The sequence below is a fragment of the Myiozetetes cayanensis genome, unplaced genomic scaffold, assembly GCF_022539395.1.
Source record: "Myiozetetes cayanensis isolate MyiCay16 unplaced genomic scaffold, myiCay2020 scf6-25, whole genome shotgun sequence".
In the NCBI taxonomy this organism is placed as follows: Eukaryota; Metazoa; Chordata; class Aves; order Passeriformes; family Tyrannidae; genus Myiozetetes; species Myiozetetes cayanensis.
This window is the reverse complement of record NW_026087853.1, coordinates 22781011-22804461: the sequence shown is the minus strand read 5'-3', so window position 1 is coordinate 22804461 and position 23451 is coordinate 22781011. Positions and strand designations below refer to the sequence as shown.

Below are 23451 nucleotides of genomic sequence, written 5' to 3'. Positions count from 1 at the left end.
TTCTCCAATGCTTTATGTCCATGAAGCACATTAGATAGGGTGCTAGTGTGAGACCTACAGCAATAGTTAAAGTGTCTGAGAAAGCTGCATGCTTCTGAATATACATGGTGCTAAAAGAGAGGACTAACTGCCATTACTTTCTGAACTTGCACATAGACTGACAACTGATTTAACAAGGAAATTTCCCAGTAAGGGAAGGCTGAGGAAACTGTGACCTGTCAGTAACTGAGTTAAAACCCTTAGAACTCAGAAAACATTGATTCTGTGAGAAAACTTTCAGGAACGAATAACTTGTGAAATCCCTGACTTTATGCTTGCATGGACTGATTGCACTGAGTGATGGCTGTCTGGGTGCTGCTTCCATAACGACGAAGAAGTGCAGTAGATGTATGTTACAAAACCGGGAAAACACTGGTCAAGAAGGAAAAGCAACTATTGGAAAACTGAAGGGAGAGGAGTACGTAAGCAGTAGTTTTTCACCTGTGCTCTCTTAGAGTCCCTGTGGAACAGCTAGAACTAGCTGAACTTTCCACATACGTTTCCTGGTGTCTCATGATTACATTTGGGTGGTGAATGCTTAATCTCATTTCAGGAATTAAGTCACCTGGTGAGTACAATGAAAGGTGTAGCTTCATCGTGCTTGGTGGTTCCTGGAAAACAAGAGCGTTAGTCACGACTTGTGGCAATAAATCCATGTTAACTAGTTTACCTGCACTGAAGTTACTAATGCATCCGTGAGATAAAATGTATTTTGCAATTTTGATAAAGCTGTGCTATTTTTATTTCCTATCTGCATTTCTCATTGTGTATCATATATATATATATATTAAAAAAAAAATTGTCTTTTCAGATAAGAAAAAATGTTCAACTTTGTACCAGTGATTACAGCTATTTGAAGCTGCAAGTCTACTTATCTATGATGGAGGTTTTGTGTATAATAATCTGGACATGGTTCTAAAAGTGTTCTACTACACAGAGGATCTGCTTTTACATAGATAGTTGATTTGTCAGAGAGCTTTCATTGAAGGATTCCATAAAATACAGACAAATTGAAGAAACAGTTTGAATCAATCCAGATTACTGGAGGGCTGGAGATAAACACGTGCAGATGGAAAATGCTGAACAAATTTAGTCCTTTCCATTTGCCTACATATTTTAACAAAAGCAGAGAACAAATTAGGCCTGTGAGATTCTGAACATGGTTATAGCCTGTACCTTAAGACTAAGACAGGATTATGCAGCTTTCTGTCCTACTTATTTAGACTGTTAGCTTTACTGTAGTTGTGTCGACACAAGAATCATCCAGGTCACCTTCAAAATATCATCATCCACATCCTCAGAAACTCATCTTGTTGAGTATTTTGAAAAAGTTTTTGACATAAACCACAGGGGGTTTTAGACATAAATTTATAAACGGAACAATAGAAGTATCTGTTGGACAATGGGCAAGATATTTTTTTAAGAGGAAACAAGTTTACATTTAACAAGAGCCATGGACCACTTATATTTTAAAAAGTACAAAAATTGATTGTCCTGCTTGCACCAAAGTGTATACGTGCTGCAGGATTGCTGCACAGTTTTGTGTTAATGCCTTATGGGGACCTCAGATACTACATATACTACAAAAGAAAAGTGAGCTGATATATTTCACTGACTGCAAATGGGTTGGGTTGTAGGTTAAAAAGTTTTCTTTAAGTTGTCTGCATTTTTCCTTAATGTCTGTCTTTTACAGTAGTGCTTTGTTTCTGAGCGTGACCACCACCAGGACAGCTTGGTTCAGTGCAAACACTGTCTCTTTCAGCCAGAACATTCCTAACATTAGCTTCCTTTTTTTTTCTCTCCTCTCCCTCTCCCCTGCCCCCTCTCAGGTTGGAAAGGCTGGTGGACGTCCTGAGGAAGAAGGTTGGAGCAGGGACCATTAGGACCGTGATCTGATTGAAAGCTGTAGTCTAAGGAAGCATTCACATCTGGTGACCAGGCTGCTTCATTCAGCACTGTGTAAACACTAAAGCCTTAACTTAGCAAACAGTTGTTAGAAGTGGGACACTCCAGCGACATTCCAAGCTGAGATAAAATCAAATCATAAATGTTTAACTACTTTGCTGCTGAGTTTTGTGATTTGTTGAAATGTTTCATTGCAAACATGTATTTGTTTTTAAGCAAATGCATTGTGGCACTATGTATTGTGAAAAATTATGTAGATGCTTATTTTAACAGTCTGTCCTCTCAGTATAGTCTTCTGCAAGGCACAGCTTGATCAATTTTTTAAATACTGCAGGCTTCAGGTTCAAAATCCTACAAAGCAGTTTCAAAATTTAAATTCCTTCTTATTTGTGAGACTGCAAACAGTCCAGTATTTGTATCTTAAATATATTAATTGATAAAGTAGCTTGACACTAAAGAAAGATCTCTAGCTACTATACTGGATATTTTTTCCTCCTTACTCATAGCCCATTGAATTGCAGCTAGTGACTTTGGCTACATCAAAGGACAGGATAAATGTATAGCTTTATACAACAGTTGGATAGCTTATGCTAGTACATGGCATTTTCAGAGTACATTAAAAGAAATTTACAGTTAGGTTTCACTACAGGTGCATCTCAATAAATTGCAACATGAAAGCCTTGTGACATTGTACAGTATCTCAGAGACTTGAGGAAGTTTCCTATATTGTTTTCAGGCACTCCTTTGTCCTTTCCTATAAGGAAAAGCTCTCAGATATTCAGAAAGCACCTTATAGATTCAAAATTCTCCTTTTCAATGTTCGTCTTTTCTCAGCCCTTTCCTACAAGACTTTTTGCCTGCTTCTTATAGACCTCTGATTGCTCTGCAGCGCAGGACTACCATCCAGGTTGGGTTTCAGGCCAAATTGCCAGCCCCCTGCTTTTGTTTACTCATGAAGTGCTCTAGGATTTAACTCAAAGGCTGAAAGATAGAATCTTACAGGGAGGGGGAAACCTGAGGGCTGAAGAGGAAAATTTGGGGTAGACAGACATTATAGACCTTATATATAGATATATATGTATAGATACAGGAGAGTTGGACCTAGAGTTATGTTTGTGACTCAACCATCTATCTCCCTGTATGAATGTTCAGGTCAGCACTCATAGGAACCTGCTCAAAAAGGCAACTGTAATCTCTAAGCACCCCAAATTAAGTAATGAATCTCAGGAGCCAGATGGCTTTAAGGTACTCCCAGAGCCAGCCAGCTCAGGCAAGGTGGATGTAGCTCCTAAGGTTTCCACTTGCCTTTCTTGCTTTGTGTTTAATTTGCTACATGGCCTTCTCTCTTAATGCTTGCTTGTAAAGATGTTTTAATAGTGCAGTCTAGCTTGAGAAAATGAAATTTTAGTTTTAAGTAGAGAGAGAGAGATTTTAATGTCTGTTTTTTTCTTTCAAACAATTACATGTTAAACCTTCCTCATCTGCAGACCTAAGCTCCCCCTAGTTTCAAGTGACCAGACCTAGCCCCTTGCAGGAAGATAAGTAGCATCCCTCTAAGCCAAATTTACCCAAGTCAATTCTAGAAACTTCTGAAGTTCTCCTTTTTGACCTTTGGTCAACCCTAAGATAGCCAGTGAGTCTGGAGCCTCTCCCCACACCTATTCAATGGGAAGAAAGCTTAATGTTTCCAGACCAGAGGACTGCCACCCCCAAGGTTCCAACTCCTTCACCATCACCCTTGTGCTGCTGCTCAGCACTTTGGGTGATTCAGCTGCTCCTTGTCCTGTCTTCATTGAGCTTTAGTGCACTAAGTGAATGGCAAGATCTCCTGAGCTCTCAATGCTGCTGAACCATTTCTGCTCTAAGGAAATAGTGAGGAAGGAATAAAGATAAAAATGTAAGGACTACCATAATGTTCTATACCAAAGCCTAAAGACTACCTTTGGCCATAACAAATAGAAGATGCCCAGGAAAGGGTATAAAGTCAGGCCAGCACTAGTGACCATTCTCCCAGCTAGTCCCCCAGCAATTTGTTATGTAGAGGCTTTCTAAGCCAGAGATGTTGTCTTTGTATTTAGCAGCATTTTTTCATGACCAGTTTTTGATTACATTTAAATTTTTAGTATCTACTTGTTCCTGTCATGAGGTGTTACGTAGTTAGTGATGCATTAAGTGAAAAAATATTTCCTTTTCTTTGTTAGAATCATCTCTATTCATTTGCTATCACCTAGTTTTTGTATGAGAGAAATGGTGAGTAACCATTCCTGTTCATATTATTTCCATATCCCTTGTGATTTTACATATTTGGCATCATTTCCCCCTTGTTTCTCTTTTCCAGAGAGAAACCTTAGTCTCTTATAAAGGAGCCATCTCATGTTTTTATTTGGCCTTATCATGCTCATCTGTTTTTTCCAGCTCTGCAGTATTTTTAGTGAGATACAACCAGATTTATGCCTGGTATTCAAGATATGGAAAAAAGTGACTTTGGTTGTTGCCATAATGATGTTATCTGTTTTATTCTCTATGCTATTTGTAATCATTTTTAGCATTAGATTTGCTTTATGACAGATTTTTTATTGGTATTAATATTTCTGTAGTAATAACAACAACTTTAGATCTCATACCTCAGTTGTACCGTTCAGCTCGGAGTTCATCATAAGTTGTATGAAGACCGAACTGTTTTCTGAATGCATAATTTCGCATTTCTGGATGCTGAATGTCATCTGTTGTTTTAGCATACATTCTCTGGTGACCATGAGCTCCTCTTCCATCTCTTCTCACAACTTCTCTTTAATACTCACTGTAGCATAGTATCATCAGTATCTCCACATGGTGATATGAAATACTGCCATCTCCAAATTAAGCGCCTCTTCAAGGTGATTTCTTAGTGAATTTGAACATGGATTCTGGGACAAATATCCCTGTAACTTGAGTTTACTTCTCCTTCACTGTGAAAATGATACATTTATTCTTACATATTGTTTTAATATAAGTTTGAATTACTTTTTTTCATTTTGAAGATCTTCCCTCTTACTCTTCACCATCTTTGGATGAGGAAGATGTTTGCTTTGAAAATGCAAGTTTACTAAATCAGGGCTTGTTCTCCATGCATGAATGTGCTGTTCTTCCTCACCTTCCCCAGGTATTTCTGCCTCCAAGTGAATAATCTTGTGAGTGCAGACTTCATACAACCAGAGTGTTTGACTCCCACCCAATCTCTTGTTTGGAAAAGCAGGATTAGCCAGGCAAAAGCCATCTAGCAGGCATGATGCCAGATAGATCTGGTTGCAGGTAATACTTGTTTCGGTAAAATTAAGTGATAGTTTTCCTTCATAATTTTCCTTTTGACACATTGTACCTAAGGTGAAAAAGTAGTTCCTGACTCTGTCTTATGTCTTGTACAAAGCCACCTGAAATTAGGTGAGCATTTTAGTTAGGGTGTTTTGTCATGAATGACAAATGTAGATAAATGTATTTGAATCATAATTAAAACAGGTGTTGATTTTTAAAATTCAGTTGGAAATGTTTGTGTTCTTTGAAAAGGACCTTGGGAAATTTACTGTGCTGAGAGGTGAAGGTTCAGAAACAGTTGGGTTCTCACTCTTCCTTGCTAACAACCTAGTGTGTGGTCTTTGGCAAATTCCTTAGTGACTGTCATTTACAGTTTGCAGCCCCTGAAGAGGTTCCTGGGCTCTTCCAGACTTTTTCACCCACTAAAGTGAACAGCAAAAGTCACACAGGCCTGGTAATGGAGGCCCAAACTTTAGTGAGCTCAGCTGAACTTCTGTCCCTGTTGAGCCCAGTCTGACTTTTGCCTTTCAGTGTAACAAGGGCAGGAATTCTGCTCCAGTGAGTAGAAATAGACGATAATGATAACATGGGTTAATTGGCTTTTATTGTATGATTTATGCATTGAGAACAGATTCACATCTCCGTAGAGCTCTGAAAGTGAAAAGAAACCTGTCCTTATACAGCAGAAAAATGCAATTGTCACTTCTGTCCTGATATATGAGAGAAGGATGAGATTGCATTCAATTATGTACCAGGAGTAGCAATTCATTTCTCTCCCAATGGAACAACAGTTCATGATGAAAGGTGGCTCACCAAGGTGATGCTTATGATGATGGTTGTAATTACTGGCCAAATTAGGGTCCCTGCTATCTTGAAGAACACAGAGATACTCAGAAACATCCTTCTCCTCTGAGATTTTGTGTCTTTCTCTTGATGATCCTGCGGCACGTTATGCATTGTGAGCCATTTCTGGTATATGCCAGGGTAAAATATGTAAATAGCATCATGTTGGCTCGGGATAAGAGCATTATTAATGCTTTTCAGCACTGTAATTATATTCCTAGTAAGCCTTCTCTAAGCCCTCACTAATTAACAATATTGTGACAAATCAACTTTAACAGAAAAGAACGGTGGACCTTTAGTCTTTTAGTACTATTTTTCATTCAACCCACAGCCCAAAAGTGGTGGCATGGTTTTCTGTACTAGTGTTGGGAAAACTGATATTTGAAAGTTCAGAGACAGCTCAGTCTTGTTAGTGGAGTCCTGTAGCTGAAGTCAGTTTGATTCCTCTTTAAACACATTCACAACAAAATAAAATTCATTAGTTAATCATTAATGGAAGGGAATATTAAAACTGTTTTTATAAATAAACCATCCTTTTGAAACAGTTCAGTGATGTCAATATGTTGTCATGGGCACATTTATTTGTTTATTTATTCCAAATCACTGGACATTTTACAAGACTGACTTTGTATATATTCTTAGCGAGTGATCAAGAGTTGTACTATCTTTAATCCATGTATACAAATGAACTTCCTATCTATTTAGATAGGATTTCTCTGTACCTTTATTTCCTTCATTTAGAATAATTCCATATTAAGGCTTTTAGCTTCGTTTTGTTTTTTCTTTTTAATTTATACCCCAGAATATTTTCCTCCTGTGCAAGAATAAACTGTGAGGCACATGAAAGCACTGACGGGCAGTTTCTCTGATACTGCGCTTGCTGTGATCGCAGCATTACATGGACTGACTCTTGTCACTGTACCATTTCACATCAGGTCTGCAGAAATGGACTTTCTCTGTTTGTTCTTCTCATGCATCGGTAAATAAAATGTATTCACAAGTTCAAAAAATCGAAGTAGTGTTCTCATATTAGGTTGATTATAAGTCAGCTGTTGAGCTTCAGTGTTCTAAACATTTCACTCTTCAGTTTTGTTGGGAGCCCACGTGTTCTGTGAGGCTTTTAAACAAATACTTGAAATGGTTGAAAGATTTACATTGCCAGTGCCTAGCTAAATATATGGTCTTTAGAAAAGACAGGATTTATTTTGGCACCATTTGACAAACTCAAATATTTTAGACATTTGTTAAGTTCAAGCTTGCACATTTGAACTAAAAGTTTGCATTCCAAAATTGCATCTCAGGTTACCTGTCTCTCTCTTTTGTATTTCATAATCCCTTTATTAAAATAGTCTGCAAAAGGAGTTGGGTTTGTAGTGTGGTTTTTTATTGTTAATTGTAAAATATTGTCATTAACAATCCATTTTAAGATAACATGTACCTCGTAAGGCTGTTCAACTAAACATCAGAAATATAAAGCCAGAAGTGTTTTCAGAATTTAGGGCTTCACATTGGTAGCAAGATTTGGTTATAAAATTAATGGAATCCAGGAATAGTGGGAGCAAATCCTGCAGTGCTTTGATCTTATATTACGTACTGTGATGAGTAAGTATTGCAAGACGGGCAGTAAAGAAAATAGGTTGAAAAGATGTATTGAACTGATGAAATAGAATAGCTTGAGGAAAAGGAAAAGCAGTCTTTGACCTGGAGTTGGTTTTCTTTTCCTTCCCTTGGCAGAAAGGATTGGCAAGGGGAATGTTTAGTCTAATTAATAAAAAAAAATAAAAATAAATAAAAATCAGCAACCAAAAGAACCCCATCACTTTTATTTTCTTTCAAGTTTTAACCTGAAACTTGTACTGAAACTGAAAAAAATTGAAAATTTATAAATTGAAATCACCTTGGTTTTTTAAAAACGTGCAAGAACCCCTGTTCAGCAAGTCTTGGAGTGCACTGTTACAGTCGTGCTCGTGCTTTGGCGTGTTGCCCAGCCAGTTGCCAGCTGCAAAGGGTCACACTCCTTTCTGAGAAGCTGTCATCAGGGGCAGTTTGGCATGTTCCCTCCATGGTGATCTTGGGCCAAAGGTCCATGCAGTGCCACATTCACAGAAGTTCATCATAATTTGAATGGCTTCTGAAGGTGATAGAAGCAGGTCCATTGTCATATGGTAAAATAACAATATAATCGATAGAACCGGTCACAACTGTGGCCCTGATAAAACAAGGGTATGATAACCCTTCCAGAATACATTACGTAAATTTTTGATGATTCATACTTACACATGAAAATACACGCTGCATTTCATACATTGAAAAATTTAATGGTTTCCCAAAGAATTCAAAGGATGGAAACTGTTTTATTTGTTCATGCACTAAGTACTAGCAGAACTATTTTCAGAAAAAACTTGTAAGAAAAATCAAAATATTAAGATGATAAAAAATTAAAAGCTACTTTGATACTACTCTAATTCATTGTCTGAAGCCACAGGATTATGTTCATGATTATTTGACCTTCACTGAGGTAGTGCCACTATTGCACAGGTTTTGTGATCAAAGAGGTAAGCTTTTCAAAAATCAGTTTATGAAAAATGAGGCTTCTGGTGTCTAGGCTGATACAGATACCAATTCAGATGTTGAACTCATGCTTAGAAGCAAGATTTCAGATATCTGTAAGTGAAAATCAGCTTTTCAAAAAGTTATCTCATTTCTTCACTTTGATATTTAACTTATTCAGAGAACATACTCAACCCAGATGCAATCTTTGTGAAGGTATACTAGACTAGAAATAGAATAACAAGCGATATGGTCTCCATCAATACGTGCTCATAGCATTAAAATCATCCCGTTTTGTGCTTTAATAGGCCATTTAAAATTATCAGCTTTGCTTCTTGCACTTTATGTAGGAAAAATTTTCTTTCACCTTTAACAGTCTACCAGTGTATGGAAGAACATCAATGTTACAGGTGATGGTTGCTCAACATTAGTGGTAGAATTAAGCAAGAAAGGGAGATGCACAAATAGATAAATATTAGGAATGGGATCAAATGTGGCATTTATTTTATCAGTTTGTTTTCAAATGGCTGTACAGAAAATAACACTTCAAACTATGACTGTGGTATGGCAAACCAGCTCTACTGCTCCACCATATTCTCACTGGTGGGGACACTATCCTCACACAGACCAAAAATGTAGGGCTCCATACCCACGGTACAGGATATGAATATGGAACCATGGGGTTCCAGAACACCATATCAAACATTTTGTTCCTGGAGTTCTGGGCTCAAATCAGCAAACTGAGTAAGATATAGATAAATCACAGCTTTGAGTAGGACTCTTCTTCCCATAAGACAAGGAAGTCACGAATCAGAACATCTGGTGAATCAGAACCAGGAACATCTTTAGCATCTATTGATGCTAAAGCAGCATAACAGAGAAAGTGCAAGGTAGGAAGTAAATTTTCACAGAATCACAGCATATGCTGAGTTGGAAGGAACCCACAAGGATCGTTGAGTCCAACTCCTGGCCCAAGAGTCACACCATGTGCCTGAGAGCATTGTCCAAATGCTTCTTGAACTCTGTCAGGCTTGCTGCTGTGACCACTTCCCTGGGGAGCCTGTTCCACTGCCCAACCACCCTCTGGCTGAAGAACCTTTTTCTAATATCCAAGCTAAACCTCCCCTGACACAACTACAGGCCATTCCCTCAGGTCCTGTCACTGGTCACCACAGAGGAGAGGTCAGTGCCTGCCCCTCCTCTTTCCCTCATGAGGGAGTTGTGGACTGTAATGAGGTCTCCCCTCAGTCTCCCCTCAGTACCCCATTCACTATTACCCTCTGTGCTTGACCTTGAGCCAATGGCTCACCCACCACGTGATGTGTTTTCCAGCTGTGTGATGGACATTTTGTCCAGGATACGGTGAAAGACTGGATCGAAAGCTTTACTGAAATCCCAAAAGATTACATTAACTGGCTTTCCTTGATTAGCTAGGTGGGTTACCTTGTCATACAAGGAAACCAGGTTTGATAAGCAGGATTTTCCTCTCATGAAGCCGTGCTGGCTGTGACCAGTGACTGCATTGTCTTTCAGGTGTTTTTCAATATCTTCCAGAATAATCTTCTCCATAACTTTACCAAGCACTGAAGTGAGACTGACAGGCCTGTAGTTTCCAGAGCCTTTCTTCTTGCCCATCTTGAAAATCAGGACAATGTTTACCAGCTTCCAGTCAGTTGGGACCTCTCTGAATTCCCAAGACCACTCAAAAATCATCAAGAGACATTGTGTGATGACATCAGCTAGCTCTTTGAGGATTCTTGGATGAATCCCATCAGGCCCCATAAATAGGAATAAGATGAAACCCAAATATGCATGAGTGTGGAAGCTTTACCTGCTTCAGACTTCGAACACGGAAAAGGAGGAAAAGTTGTTACAATGAGTGACAGAGATACTTTGCTATGCTTACATATGGAAGTTTTAAAAACTTTCTGGAAGTCAAAGCTGTTGTAATATTTGAAAGTAGATGTCTCAGTAAGGTTATGTGTGAGCATAAGGCTAGAAAATTAGTGGAAATTTGATTGTGTACATTTTTTTCACTAAATTCTTGTTTGATGGGACAAGATACCTTGGTTCTAAATTTTGAATAAAACATTTCTAATTAACATGTAGCTGTTTTGGTCAATAGATAATCAATATGAAAATTGTCAGTGTCCTCTCTACTTCTGTTGTCCTATTGCTAAGGCTTTCTTGATATAAACAGGACGCAAAAAGTTATATCAAAATAGTAAATATTGAATTATATTTAATAGGATCTGAACTCCTCTACAGTTTTCCTCATTAGATCTCAGCACACATTTAAAATGAAAATTAATAGTATTTTGTCCCTGAGTTGGCAAAAGAAGTGCCTAAATGAGCATTTGCCTATATGTTGTATTTCTTCACAGTGGGCCTGATTAGAAGTGACTAAAGTAGAAAGAGCATTTTATAGGCAGATCTTGACATCTCTATTGGTTCTATCAGCACTAAAACACCACCTTTAGCCATTCACAGCTCTTTATCGCATTTCTAATGGTTCCCATTCTCTGGCTTAGCAAGTAGAGGCTTGTGCTGCCCTAGAAAGCAGAGAAGGAGCAGGGCTTGGTTAACCTGACTCATTTTAGTTTAGCTAGTTTATGTTGTGCTGAGCTGGCTGGTTGGATGTGTGGCAGCAATGTGTAGGAAGGCAGTGGCACACAGCTTGAGGGGCTGCAGCCTTTTCATCAGTGGATAGACTGATGACCACCAGGAACATCTGGAAGATCTAGTCCTTGCTAAATTACAGCTCTCAGGGATTCATTCTCAGCTGTCCAAGATAATGAGTTGCCACTGTATGAAAAAAAGTAAGGGCCATGTCTATAGCAAATTTGTCATTTTGTGGCTTAAGTGTTAATGTGCCTTTATGTACTCAATAGTTGTGTTAAGACAAGCTATAAAGTCATATCAGCAACAAATTTTATATGTACAAAAGGAATTTTGTAATCCTTAAGAAAAATGTTATCCCTGTTGGACTGCTTTATAAACTAATGTTTGGCTGCTGGGCCATGGAAAAATCTCTGGAACTGGTTGCAGCTTCCCTGGACTACATCAGAGTATCAACAAAATTGAATTGTACCATCCTATTTTCTTTTTTTTTCCTTCTCGTGAATTGCAGTGATGTTCAGCTTTGCAAAAAGGAGTGGGACTCCCTTGGAGACAAATAGGAACCTGCGGTGTTTCAGGGCATCCAAAGTTATATGTAAAAATTAATTAATTTCTAGGTCATAGGGAACAGAGCTCAGAAAGGTTAATTTGATCCTATAGACAGACTGTTCCCCCAGGTTCCCCACTGTTCCTGTGGGGTTAGCTGTGTTGTGTGCAGTACCTGAGGTTCAGCAGCAGGATGATGTAGGCAGTCATGTCTTCTGCTCACTAGATGACCCATGTTCCCCCTTTCCCAGGGGTGCAGGATTCCTTGCCTGGTGCATCTGTCTGCACTGCCAGGATAGAGATCCTCCCACTTGGGCCATCAGGCCATATGACCATTTGGGCCCAGACCTCTGCTGGATTGCGATTCCCCCATTCTTCCCAAAGTCGTTGCATATGGCACTCCATGCACCCATTTACAGTACTTTTGGACTGGAATTTATTCACCTCACGAGAGCCTGAAGTGCAGAAACAAGGACAAAGATGTGCAAACTCACCCTGCACTGTGTTAAGCAAAGGCTTGGTAAAGGGTTGTGCTGCCAGTGTGCAGGGGTATCTGTGGAGAGTGAGAGAAACGGCTTGTATCTGCACAGCTGCAGCATCAAACATTTGAATACACCACCAACCACCAGAGCATGCACTGAAACGAAGGGCAGAAAGCTTCACAGTTTTGCTCTTCTTTGATCACATAATGGAGAAACTCAGCTCAATTGCTTTTCAAGCAGCTAAATGTCCTGCTTCCTCCACATTTTGCCTGTCTGCCCATGATAACTTTATTTCTAGTGGCTCTAACAGCCACTAGACTATTATAAATCTGAACTACCTATGCCTAAAGAAAATACAGTTTCATCAGTGCGTGTTTTTTTAAAATCACACAGGACTGTTCTCAATAGTCCTATATAGCAAATCCACAACTGCCTGTTGAAACCATTCACCCTGACCTCCAGTAATGGCGTTACCCTTGTAATTTTGCATTCATTGAAATCTTGTTTGCAAATGACTAACTTTGCATGTTATGAGGTGTTTTCTGCAGAACTTTACCCTCACACAACCTCATTTCCTGTAGAGCTGACCATTGTTATTGAGTGACCTGCTACCTACTCTCTCATTAAAAGTTTTTTTCCCTGCTATTGACATTTTATCTTCTTAGAGCACTACCAAAAGCACCTGCTGCAGGTGCCTAACTAGGTGCTGTGACTATTGCTTTCCACTAGTAGTAAAGCAAACTGAGGTCTGGCAGGCTGAACCACATATTATCCTCTTGACCCAGGATGTGTAGGAGATATACCACCACCTGTCATAGGCATGTCCTGTTCCCTCCTTCCACCCCACCCCCCACTTGCAAAACCTGTAAATTATGTCTTTAGTTCCTACTCAGTTACTCCTTTACCTAAGTGACTGGTATACAACACTGATATTTAGCTAGCTACCATGGCAATCTATGGTGATTACAATATGTGCATGTAGTGTATTTCAACCCAAAGAAAAAGCTTTGAAAAGCTTTTGGATGTACAATAGTACATCATAAATATAAGAAACCCTACAGAATAGTTCAACATATAAAAAAACAAATGTCAGGCTCCTCCTTCTTAACTTACTGTTGCTTTTCTGGTGCACTCACCCTAGAAAAGCTGGATACCACCAACAACTACATCAATTCCAGTACACCTTGGTCTGTTACACCTAGAGCAAGTGCCAGTCCTTCAGCTGGAACTACTGATGTGTGGGGAATTACAGAAGCCTGGGGAAAGACTCCACAGAGACTCTATTGAACTTGTTTTCTAGTCTGTCTTCTTTTAGCTTCAGACCAATAGGCTCATTACACTCCCTTTTCCTGAGAACCCAAAGAGAAATTCTTCTTTTGGATAAACTGAGTGGGATGAGTTTCTGATATCACTTACCAGGTATTGTTCAGACAGTAAGGAGTTTCTAATTCTTGGCCATGCAGATACTTGGCTTGGACACAACACCCTTTTCCTACTCTCAGATATAGTCTATATAGAGCTGATGTCTCCGTGCCCTTACTGTGTTCATTCCTGATTCCAAGAAACATGCTTATTCTCTAAGGCACAGCATCACCCCATCACCCATCACCAACATCTCACGCTTGGTGTCAGTCCTAGACAGCCCTTCAGAGTATGTGTGTTTGTGATCCATTCCTCCCTAAGAATTTCTGGATGTGGAAGAGACCAGAGAGAAAACTATCTGAGGCAGAAAACAGTAATAAAAAATTAATTAGGGGAAAAAAAAAAAAGAAAAAGGTAAAATAGAGTTAGGAAGCTCATTTCAATGAACTCTGCTTCATTAATACTGATGCCTATGTCCTGTATTTTTGTTGGTGGACCATGAACCTTGTCCACTATGGAAAGAAATATATTCCTGTCATAACCATCTGAAAGTAAGAATTGCTGAAGCCAGGTAGATGTATAGTAAGGCTGTTGGAAAAAAAAAAAAAAAAAAAAAACAAACAAAAAAAAACCCCTGAAGTGATTGTGTAGTTAATCTTGTTGGTTTAGTTGTGTTCCATGGTGATTTTAATTACACTGTAATTTGAGCTAAGTCAAAAGATGGTAAGAATAGTGGCTGGGTAGATGTTAGTGGAATGTGAATGGAAAGAAGTGTTTTGGGGGGCAGATCTGATGGGCAGGAGTATTACTCTGCTCCCAGAGAGGGGGCGAGGCTGTTCTTGGCATGAGTATGACAGGGAGGGAGCAATGCCAAGAGGCAGGCAGGGCTGGCAGGAAGGGATGACAGCCTCTAGGTAGGAAGAGTGATACGGCATTGATCATGAAAAGAGGGTGAGAAACACTGCACTGTTGCTGGTTAAGAGGGAGGAGGTCGAAAGCAGGGCTCAAAAATGTAAGAAAGGATATCACAAGAACAGAATTGCAGAGCTGAATGAGTATCCCTGGCAGACACTTCATATCTATGAGGCTGAACCCTAAATTCACTTGAGTTTTGTTCTACCTGACAGCAGTGTCTGGCCCTCATGGTTAGAGGAGTCATCATGGCTAGGCTTCGCAAACAAAGATTTGAGAAGGGCTCTACCCACACTTGCTACAACTGCACTGATGGCTGAAAAGGCCAAAGTGAGATAGACAAGTCCAGTTGCAGAAGGCACAGCAGAAAGACTCCCCAGGTGATATCGACGAGACGTGATTCTTTCTGCACTGTCTTTTCTCCTCAAGAGTGATCCTGTGTGTGTTCTCAAAAGCAGCATTATAGATAGTTTGTCTCCAGGCCTCCCGATTGGAGGCCAGAGTAGAGCAATGGTGGTGATCAATATGGCCAAGGCTGAGGGATTGTTTCAGACAGTCCTTGTATCTCCTCTTCAGGGCTCCTTAGAGGAGTATCCTCTAGTAGCTTAGTTTTCAGGTACATCAGTAATGGCTGCATTTGATCATCAACTGTGGCACTGATGGACTCTAAGTTACTACTGTTTGACTAAGAAATGCTTTGTGCTCTGCAGTACTTAAAAGAAATGTTATTTATTTATGGACTGACATAGAGTAGCATTAGTATTCCTGTGAAGGTTAACACTCTGCTTGAAATACACCTAGTCCTGCTACCTTGGACTGTGCAGTCATAAAACACATCAACAACCATACTTAAGTCCATTCTGCAGCCTTCTTAAGGTAACGAGGCATCACTGAGATTCAGTATTAAGAACACACATTGTACTCACAGATGAAAATATTTTATTTTTGTGGGGAAAAGGAGACAAATCTCAGAAAATAAAGGCTGTATTTTGTGCTTCTGTAGTATGTATTGTGTATGTAGCACACAGCTCTTAAGGGAAATGGTTGTTTGTGCTGACATATATTTTGATGTCTCATATATCTTAAAAGACAAAAGCAGTCACAGGGATGACAAATGGCCCTAGCATTGAGAGCTGGCTGCATCTCTCTAGTTAGAGGGCAGTTTGTGGGCAGAGGTCTTGTGGGCTCCTTTGAAAGGCGAGAACGCCCCTATAGCAAACTTGTATTATCTAATGGGATCAAGACCACAGATTTCCCCTTTGATTTTCAAGAGCTCTTGTCATACCAAAGAAAAAACAGCACTAAATGTATGCCACCTTTGCCTGTGCACTTTGGGGAGCTCTTATAACAGCAGAGACCACATTTCTGCTTTCAAATTTTGGAAGGACACTGAATCTTTTGCACTTTCTTACAGTGCCCTGGAACACTGGCTCTCAAGCAGAAAAGTAATGACAGATTGAAAAACAGATCCTATGAAGCTTGCTTTGTGAAGAAGCTGATATAACTTTAGTTCTCCTTTTTGCTTCCCCACCCCACAAAAGCAGGTCTAAGAGTAGCTAGCTGGAAGTCTTGCTGCATTTTCCTGTAGTTACAGCACCAGTTTTGTAGATTTAATAGCATAATTCATATTCTATTTCCTTCTGTTACATACTTGCACAGATCAGATTTTAATATACCTTTTTTACAAGGGTAAAGGTAATGATTTCTAAGCCACACAAATTCAGAAGTGTGTCATTTTAGTAAAAATTACTTGAATTCTATGCATTATTCCCATTATCTCTTTTCCCACTCCTGTATATCAGTATTTTTTCTGTGTACACTCTGTGGCATGTATGCGGTCTTGCTTTTCCTATGTAACTATTTCTTGACAGCAGGATCAATCCTGCTCCTGCCAGGTGCTGAAACTGATGAACTCGCTTTGGCTAAATAAAAGCTGTGGGTGCGACACCCGCAGTTCTTGGCTCCCCTCTGTGGAATGCTACATTTGTATTAACATGTATCTTTCTTTGTGATTTCTTTTTTTTTTTTTAACTGAAAATGATGCCCTTTAAAACCTCTTCCTGGAGAGAGAGAGAGAGCGAGAGTGTGAGGTTGAGAGAGAAAAAAAAATACACTCCCCTTGGAATTTAACCTTAATTTGAACCAAGATCAGTGAAAGAAAAGAACTTTCGTGCATTGTTCACCAGCTCCACCCAGCCAGCCCCTTATCTAACCTGAGTCTCTATTGCCTATAGCTTTGTAACTTTTGCAGTAGTGCACTCCACATGCTCTTACATGCTTTGAAACCAACCTGGAGACACTGTGACATTTTAATACCAAGAAATACCTAGTAATTCCATCCTGCAAATCCTTAGACTGCACAGTGCAGTAGCAGGGACTTTCCTTCCACAGATTTATGAAGGGCCTAGTGTATATGGAAAATAAACAGCTATGGCTATTTCTGACCCTTGGCAAAGGGGACAGCAGCTTCTGAAACCTCTGTGTCAGCCTCTCCCTACACCCCAAACCAGGGCATATTTCAGCATAAGTAACTCTTCGTTTTAACCTGATTCCTTGGACTTCTTTTTCCTGTTAGAGGGAAGCAGCCAACCCTTGATTTGCATGACGTCAGCTCAGGGTCAAAATTCAACCTTATACACACATAAAAAAAGCAAGCTTCCTTGTTTGCTGTTCAGAGGCAGACTTCCACTGTATGTCTCCTGTTGTCTGCACTGGAAGAGAACAGCCAGTAGATTACTTTCGTATTACTTTTTACGTCCTAGAAAGGGAGACAGCTGCTCCAGGTGTGGTCCACCTATATGCTGTCCCCTAGCCCCTATCAGCCATCTGCTCCCTGCAGTCATCTCCCTTTCCCATCATCCCTCAGTTTCTCCTGACTTGTGACCACGTGGTCCACCTTCCCCCACTTACTGTCTGCTTTATATCCTTTCTTTCATGTCCTCAATCTTTCTTACGAGTCCTCATTGCTTGTTATTCCCATCCCTGCTTCTCTCATGCTCTACAGTCACAGGCCACCTCCCTTGTTCTCCAGGATCTTGTGTGAGCCTGACTTCCTCATATTCACGGTCCTTTTTGCTATGTGCAGCCTCCCTTCACCTGCTTGCAGATGTGGCAGACACCTGTCAGAGGGCCATGCTAGCAAAATAAGTGTCCATCATCTGGGGAGCAAACTCCTTAAAACTGAAGGCAAGAATCAGGCATTCACAATGAGTGCTTGAAAAAAAGACCAAATATTGTGCGGCTTAGAAGGAAAGAGAGCGTACTATTAAATGCCCAAGTGGCTTGCCACGTAACCTCCTTTCTTTTATCGACTGCCGGCTGCTTTCCTTTTAAAGAGGTGTTTTGCAAAATGCCTTTTGTTTTTGTTCTAGATAACATAGTAATAAAACCCTTCAAGGAAATACTGCATATGGCATTGTTATTGCAATCCTCTAGTGTTTGAAGGACCCTTTGGAAAGAGTGTGCACTGAGAGACAGGAGGGAGGAAGCAGGAAAAATTAAAATAAGAAATATCAAGAAGACACAGTCAACCATGAATCATTTCTTTCGGTTGAACCTGAAGCAAGATCAGATTTCATATCCACCCTCGACGGGTCTGGCATTTTCACACACACTGCAAACACGTTGGTATGGAGGTGGCTTGATTTCATGGTTATTACAGGGGCCATTGCCATATTTTTAAGGCCCACTTTAGGTTAGGGGGGCTGGGGGAGGTCTTCCATTTAAAAACAAGCAAACAAACAAAACCAAACAAACAAAAACAAAAAACAAACAAACAGAAAAACCAACAACAACAACAACCAAAACACAGATCACAACACCTAAAAAAACCCAGATAATCTTCCGGGCAGGTAGGCAGTTCTAGTAGATACCCACCCGCCAGGGAACTGCAGCCCCGGTGCCCCGACGCTGTCTGGAAGCGCAAGTGACCCCACGGGGGAGTGGCGGCCGCTGCAGCCCTGCGGGGACGGCGGCTCCGCGCCCCGGAGGCCGCCGCCCCAGCTCGCTCCGGGTCTCGGCTGGCAGCGGCAACAGGAGCAGGAGGAGGAAGAGGAAATCCCGCGACGGGAGGACGCGCTCCGACCGCTGCCTGCCCTGCGAGGACTCCCCGGGTGGGCGCTGCCTGCGGCGCCGGGCCGGAGCTGGCTCAGCAGCCGTGTCTGGCGGGGCGAGGGGCACTCAGCCCCTGCTTGTAGCAGCTGGGCGGGTGTTTGCCTGTGGCTTTCCACACAGTCACGGGCGGACAACTCTGTGCGATCCCCAACGCTGTGCAGCGGGCGGGCTGGAGGGGAGCGGCCTCACCGTGCCGGGGGAGGCTCCTCGGTCCGCCCGCTCGCCTTGCCCGCAGTCCCGGCCGCAGCCCCCGCGCCCAGGGACCGATAATCCCCGGCTCATCGGGAGCCCGCACACCCGGGGCTGTGCGTGCCCGCGGGGGGCGGACCGGGAAATCCCCGCGCGCTGCTGAGGTGTCTGATACCCCCGCGCAGCGCTCCGCAGCTGCGGCACCCACGGCCGGCACGCCGGAGCCCTTTCCGCAGCCCGCCAGGGAGACCGTCCCCCTCTTCGGGCAGGAGGCGCAGCCCCCCAGCCCCTCGAACACCGGCGAGGCGGGGAGGGGAGGGCGCCGGGCAGTGCACTCTGGTACCCGCCGTGATGGCAAACGTCTTTCGTCCGCCCCCCCAGCTTTAATTCCTCATCTGAGCATTTCGAGGAGCCCCTGTGTTTAGAAAGCCAAGTTTCTAATTAAAACAGTGTTGTATTGGAAAAATTTTCTTTCATTTTCTCCTCCCCCCCTCTCCCCATATCTTTAATTTTCTAAATGTCCCGCTCCCTCATACTGGCTCAGGCTGTCGCGTGTGCCAAACCGCAAAGCCTATAGAGCACAGGTCCTTGCAGCTGAGGAGAGCTCCAGGTTGTGTCTTTGGTAAATTAAAGAGCTCTGTGTCTTCGTGTGTCTGTATATTGACTATTTTCATAGGGGGTTAGCTGTGGTTTCCAGCTCAATATTGAAAGGCGTTATTGATACTTGCAGGGAAAATTGAGAAAAATCCTTTTTTTTTTTTTTTTTTTTTTTTTTTTTTTATGTTTTCTCTTAATTTTTTTTCCTTACTGAGGTTACTGGCAGGGGAACAGTGCTGTCGTATTTCACAGCCTCATCCACATGTGCAATGTATTTGTTGCAGTCCAGAGGATCTGACTGTTAAGAATTATTCAATCCAAAACACATATATTTTGATCATTTGCTCTTAGATTGTCCTGTCACCAACTATTCATTTGATTAAGCACAGTCACCTTCCTCTTTCTGAAAATAAAAATTTGAAAAGGAATGACTCCTTTCCATGTACGTCTTTTCTGACTAATGCATATCATAGCTTTTATTCTATTTCAGCATTTCAAGAATGAAGACAATATATACAATTAGAACACACTTATTACCTAGAAAACATATTAATACATGTTAAAATCTTACATGTTACCAGAAATTTGAAGGAATTGGCAAACCTTTAAGCCAGTACAGTAGACTAAAATATTCTGACTTCCAGATGAATATGTATTTGCCAAGAAGTTGAGAAGTACTCTACAAATAACCCTGTTACCAGATGATACGTGGAAGACACTGTATCATTCCTTTATTTTTAGTTAAAGAGACATATTTTCATAGGATCAAAAGGAGTCTGGAAACACATTTTTTCCAATCTTTAAAAACTTAAACTGCTGCTTAAAAATATTGAGTGTCCCTTGCAGTTCCATCCTGTAAAATGCTGTGTGCCTCTTAGAGGCACTTAGAATAGCTGGTATTTAATTAGGTCTTATTTACTTATTACATTCCAGTAACCCATAGATTATAACATGCTCTGTAACAGTGCAAAACAGTCCCTGTTAATGAGTTGATAACCAAAAGTTGCAAGTACCTCTAAAGGCCTCTTGCTTCTGCCACTAAGGTGTTTCCAGACTTCATTTGACCTGAGCACAGCAGAAACCCATGCAGTTGTCTCCTCGTGGGCCTGCATTAAGCAGCTGACCTCTCTGTGCAACCCCCCTCTTGGGAAGCTTTGAGTCCAGTTGCCTGTGTGTGTTTGTGCTTGTATGTATACGTGTGCTTCTGCGTGAGACTTTGTCCCAGTGGGGAAGAAACTCATCAGTAGGTCAATCTCTCCCAGATACTAGAAGCAAACCCACTAGAAGGAAACCCATTAATTTATGCTGCTGATAACGGAAGAGAAGAAACTATCTGCAACCCAGAGTCCCCCCAGCCATCCTTCAACATCCTTAAACACCTCTTTCCCTTCTTACTGGCATTAGGAGAGTGATCTCAGAAGGCTTTGTTCTTAAAGATTGTATCAAGGAAAGAAGAAGCATTTGGCAATTGCATTCATTCAGCAGAGCATTGCTATATATCTCTTCGTTGTCTCACCTGTCCATCCCATATCTTGAGTGGGTTTGACCTAGTGGCTTGCATTCAGATGGGCACATGAAAGATTTTTGCATGAACTTGTATGTCCTTCATTTGTATTTATTTAATTTTTGAGGAGATCATGGTCTGAGCAAGTCATTCCCACTTTTCCCCTTGTCAAAGGGCACTAACAACCTAGAAAGGCAAAGGGATAAGCAGGAACACCTAAGCGTAAAGGAGCCAAGCTAAGGTTGCCTACAGCTCTCTCCATGATGCCCCACACCTGAAGGTGGTGGTGGGAGCCCACAGGATGCACATACCCCCTCAAGCCCCCCATCTCCATTTCACCTGTCACTGATGATGTCTAGGCCAGTTTTGTGACAGGTAGAAGCGGGTGGGTTGAAGCTCTGGATCCATTTGTTTCTAGGTTCATTTTCAAAGATGAAAATGTTCTGAGCAGCTTTGCTCACTGTGTGTACACAGATTGTTGCCTCTGCTGAAACAGCCGAGGAAACTCAGATGTGTCTCCCCCAGCCACCCACCACCCCACAGAGGTGAGGGCCGAGGGTTGGGCCACCATGATGTTCTGCCAGTGCCCAGCCACTGGAAAAGAAATAGGGTCTTTGCCCTAAATCTGTCTGCTTTTTACAATTTCTGCCTGAATTTGGGATATGCTGATGATTGTGGGGAAGGGGGTGGGGGATCCTTTGTCATTGCAAATCAAAGTGATACTTTAAAGTCCAATAACCTTTGTACCAGTCTCTCTGGAAATACAGAACGCTAAAAATTAGATCTACAAAGCTGCCTTCGACCTCTGCCTATTAAATCCTGATTAAAAAAAAAAAAAAAGAAAAAAGAAAAAAAAAAGAATTCTGTTTAATTTGGTGAATCTCTTGTGTTTATTTTTACTTAGCACTGCATAGCATTACATACAACTTTTGACTCTAGAAGGGATGAAGGACAGGAAACCCTGGACAGATTTAAACCAGAAAGAAATGAAGGTTAACTAATGTCTGACTGGTCCAGTGAGATGGAGATGGTGCTGCATCCTCCTTTTTACTAGAAAGAAATCTGGCATGAAAGCAGGATCTTTGTTGCCTAGGAATTAAGTTGTTGCTGCTGCTTATTCCTTACCTGAACTCCTAATCCTCTGTTTGTGCTATGACACAAAACAAATCATTTCTCATGGACCAAAGGACTGCCTTGTAACAATTAAAGTCCATTGTGTAAAAGTATAAATGGCACATTGATCGTTAAGGTAAGCTGACTTGTAAAGAGTAATTCTTGGACATGAACTATGTGGTCATTTAATGTACACTTTGGAGAAGTCATTATGCATGGGGAGGTAAATTACAAACAGTAAAATGCTTAGTTAGCCAGTTAACATATGTGCTTGGTCTAAATAGACCCCAGTAGAAACATCGTGAGGTCTGGTCCTCCTTCTGCGGAAGGCACAAGTATTTTGATACTGTTTTCTCTGGGAACATCTTATTCTAGATTTCTTAAAGTTTCTTAAATAAAGAAGGAGCCCTCTACCCCCAAATAAAAACAAACCCCTGTGGCACTTTACAAAGTGGGAAATATCCTGAAATCCTTGAACCTCGGACTCTGCTGAGGTCCGTGTAATCTCAGTCACACTCATTAGGAAAAGAAAAAAGAAAAAATCTACCCCCTGCCCAGGGAGTGTTTAAAAGGATGAGTGGTGATCCACTGAAATGAGTCCTGTCAAGGTCAGCTTTGTCTTGTAAGAGGAAAGGTGACAGGGTCAGCATTATTGCACATGATGAAACCCCCACGGGGGCTGGAAGAGGTCATCACTCTCCTCCCGTCTTTCCCTTCAGCCAATGTGTCCCTTGTTGGGGCAAACCTCCCAATGAAGGTGATGAGATTTCTTGTTGCCAGAGAGAAACCCTCAGCTGGACAGTTCCAGGTTCCCCATTTAGGATGTGGTGGGAGAACTCCTGTTTCCCAGAGTACAATTTGACTTTTGGGAAGCGGACTGTTCTCCTGACCCCCCAGAGCGGGCAGAAAGTTCCATGGTGACAGATGCACATTGTTGGGCCCCTTCTGTGTGATTGCCAATGCCTAGAGGGTATTGTCTCGGAAAAGCATCTCTAGGGGTCTTGATGTCTCCCCCTTCTGCACCTGTGTAAAGTCTTACAGGGCACCTGCAGTGGGCACTGGGAATTTGGAAACACGAGTGGGTTCTGTGGTGGGATAGTTGCCTATGTGCTGTTGCACAGAGACCTGTCAGAGATGGGGTTTAGCCCATCTAACCGCCATTCCTCGTGCCCACCGACACGGGTGTAATGTGCCCGTGCAGGGCCCCATAGCCGCCCGTCATAGGTGCAATACCTCTAGCCTCTCATTGCTATATTTTGCTTGACTTTGGAAATTAGCCTGTTTGGATAACACCCGATAGAAAACATTTATGCTGGAAGCCAAACAGGCAAATATTTTAATCTCTCATATTAACACAGCGGTTTTCCAATCGGTTGATTTTTGTGC

At 41.5% G+C, this 23451-nt stretch overlaps 1 protein-coding gene across 2 annotated transcripts in view; it reads left to right on the top strand.

Moving 5' to 3' along the window:
* MIPOL1 (mirror-image polydactyly 1) overlaps positions 1-5459 on the top strand; it is a 186168-nt gene extending 180709 nt beyond the window's left edge. For both annotated transcript variants that reach the window (XM_050335772.1, XM_050335773.1), the window contains one exon: positions 1869-5459. In XM_050335772.1, coding sequence (XP_050191729.1) covers positions 1869-1935 — 67 coding nt within the window. In that variant the 3' untranslated portion in view covers positions 1936-5459. The remainder of the gene's footprint in view (positions 1-1868) is intronic.
* Positions 5460-23451: the final 17992 nt, after the last annotated feature.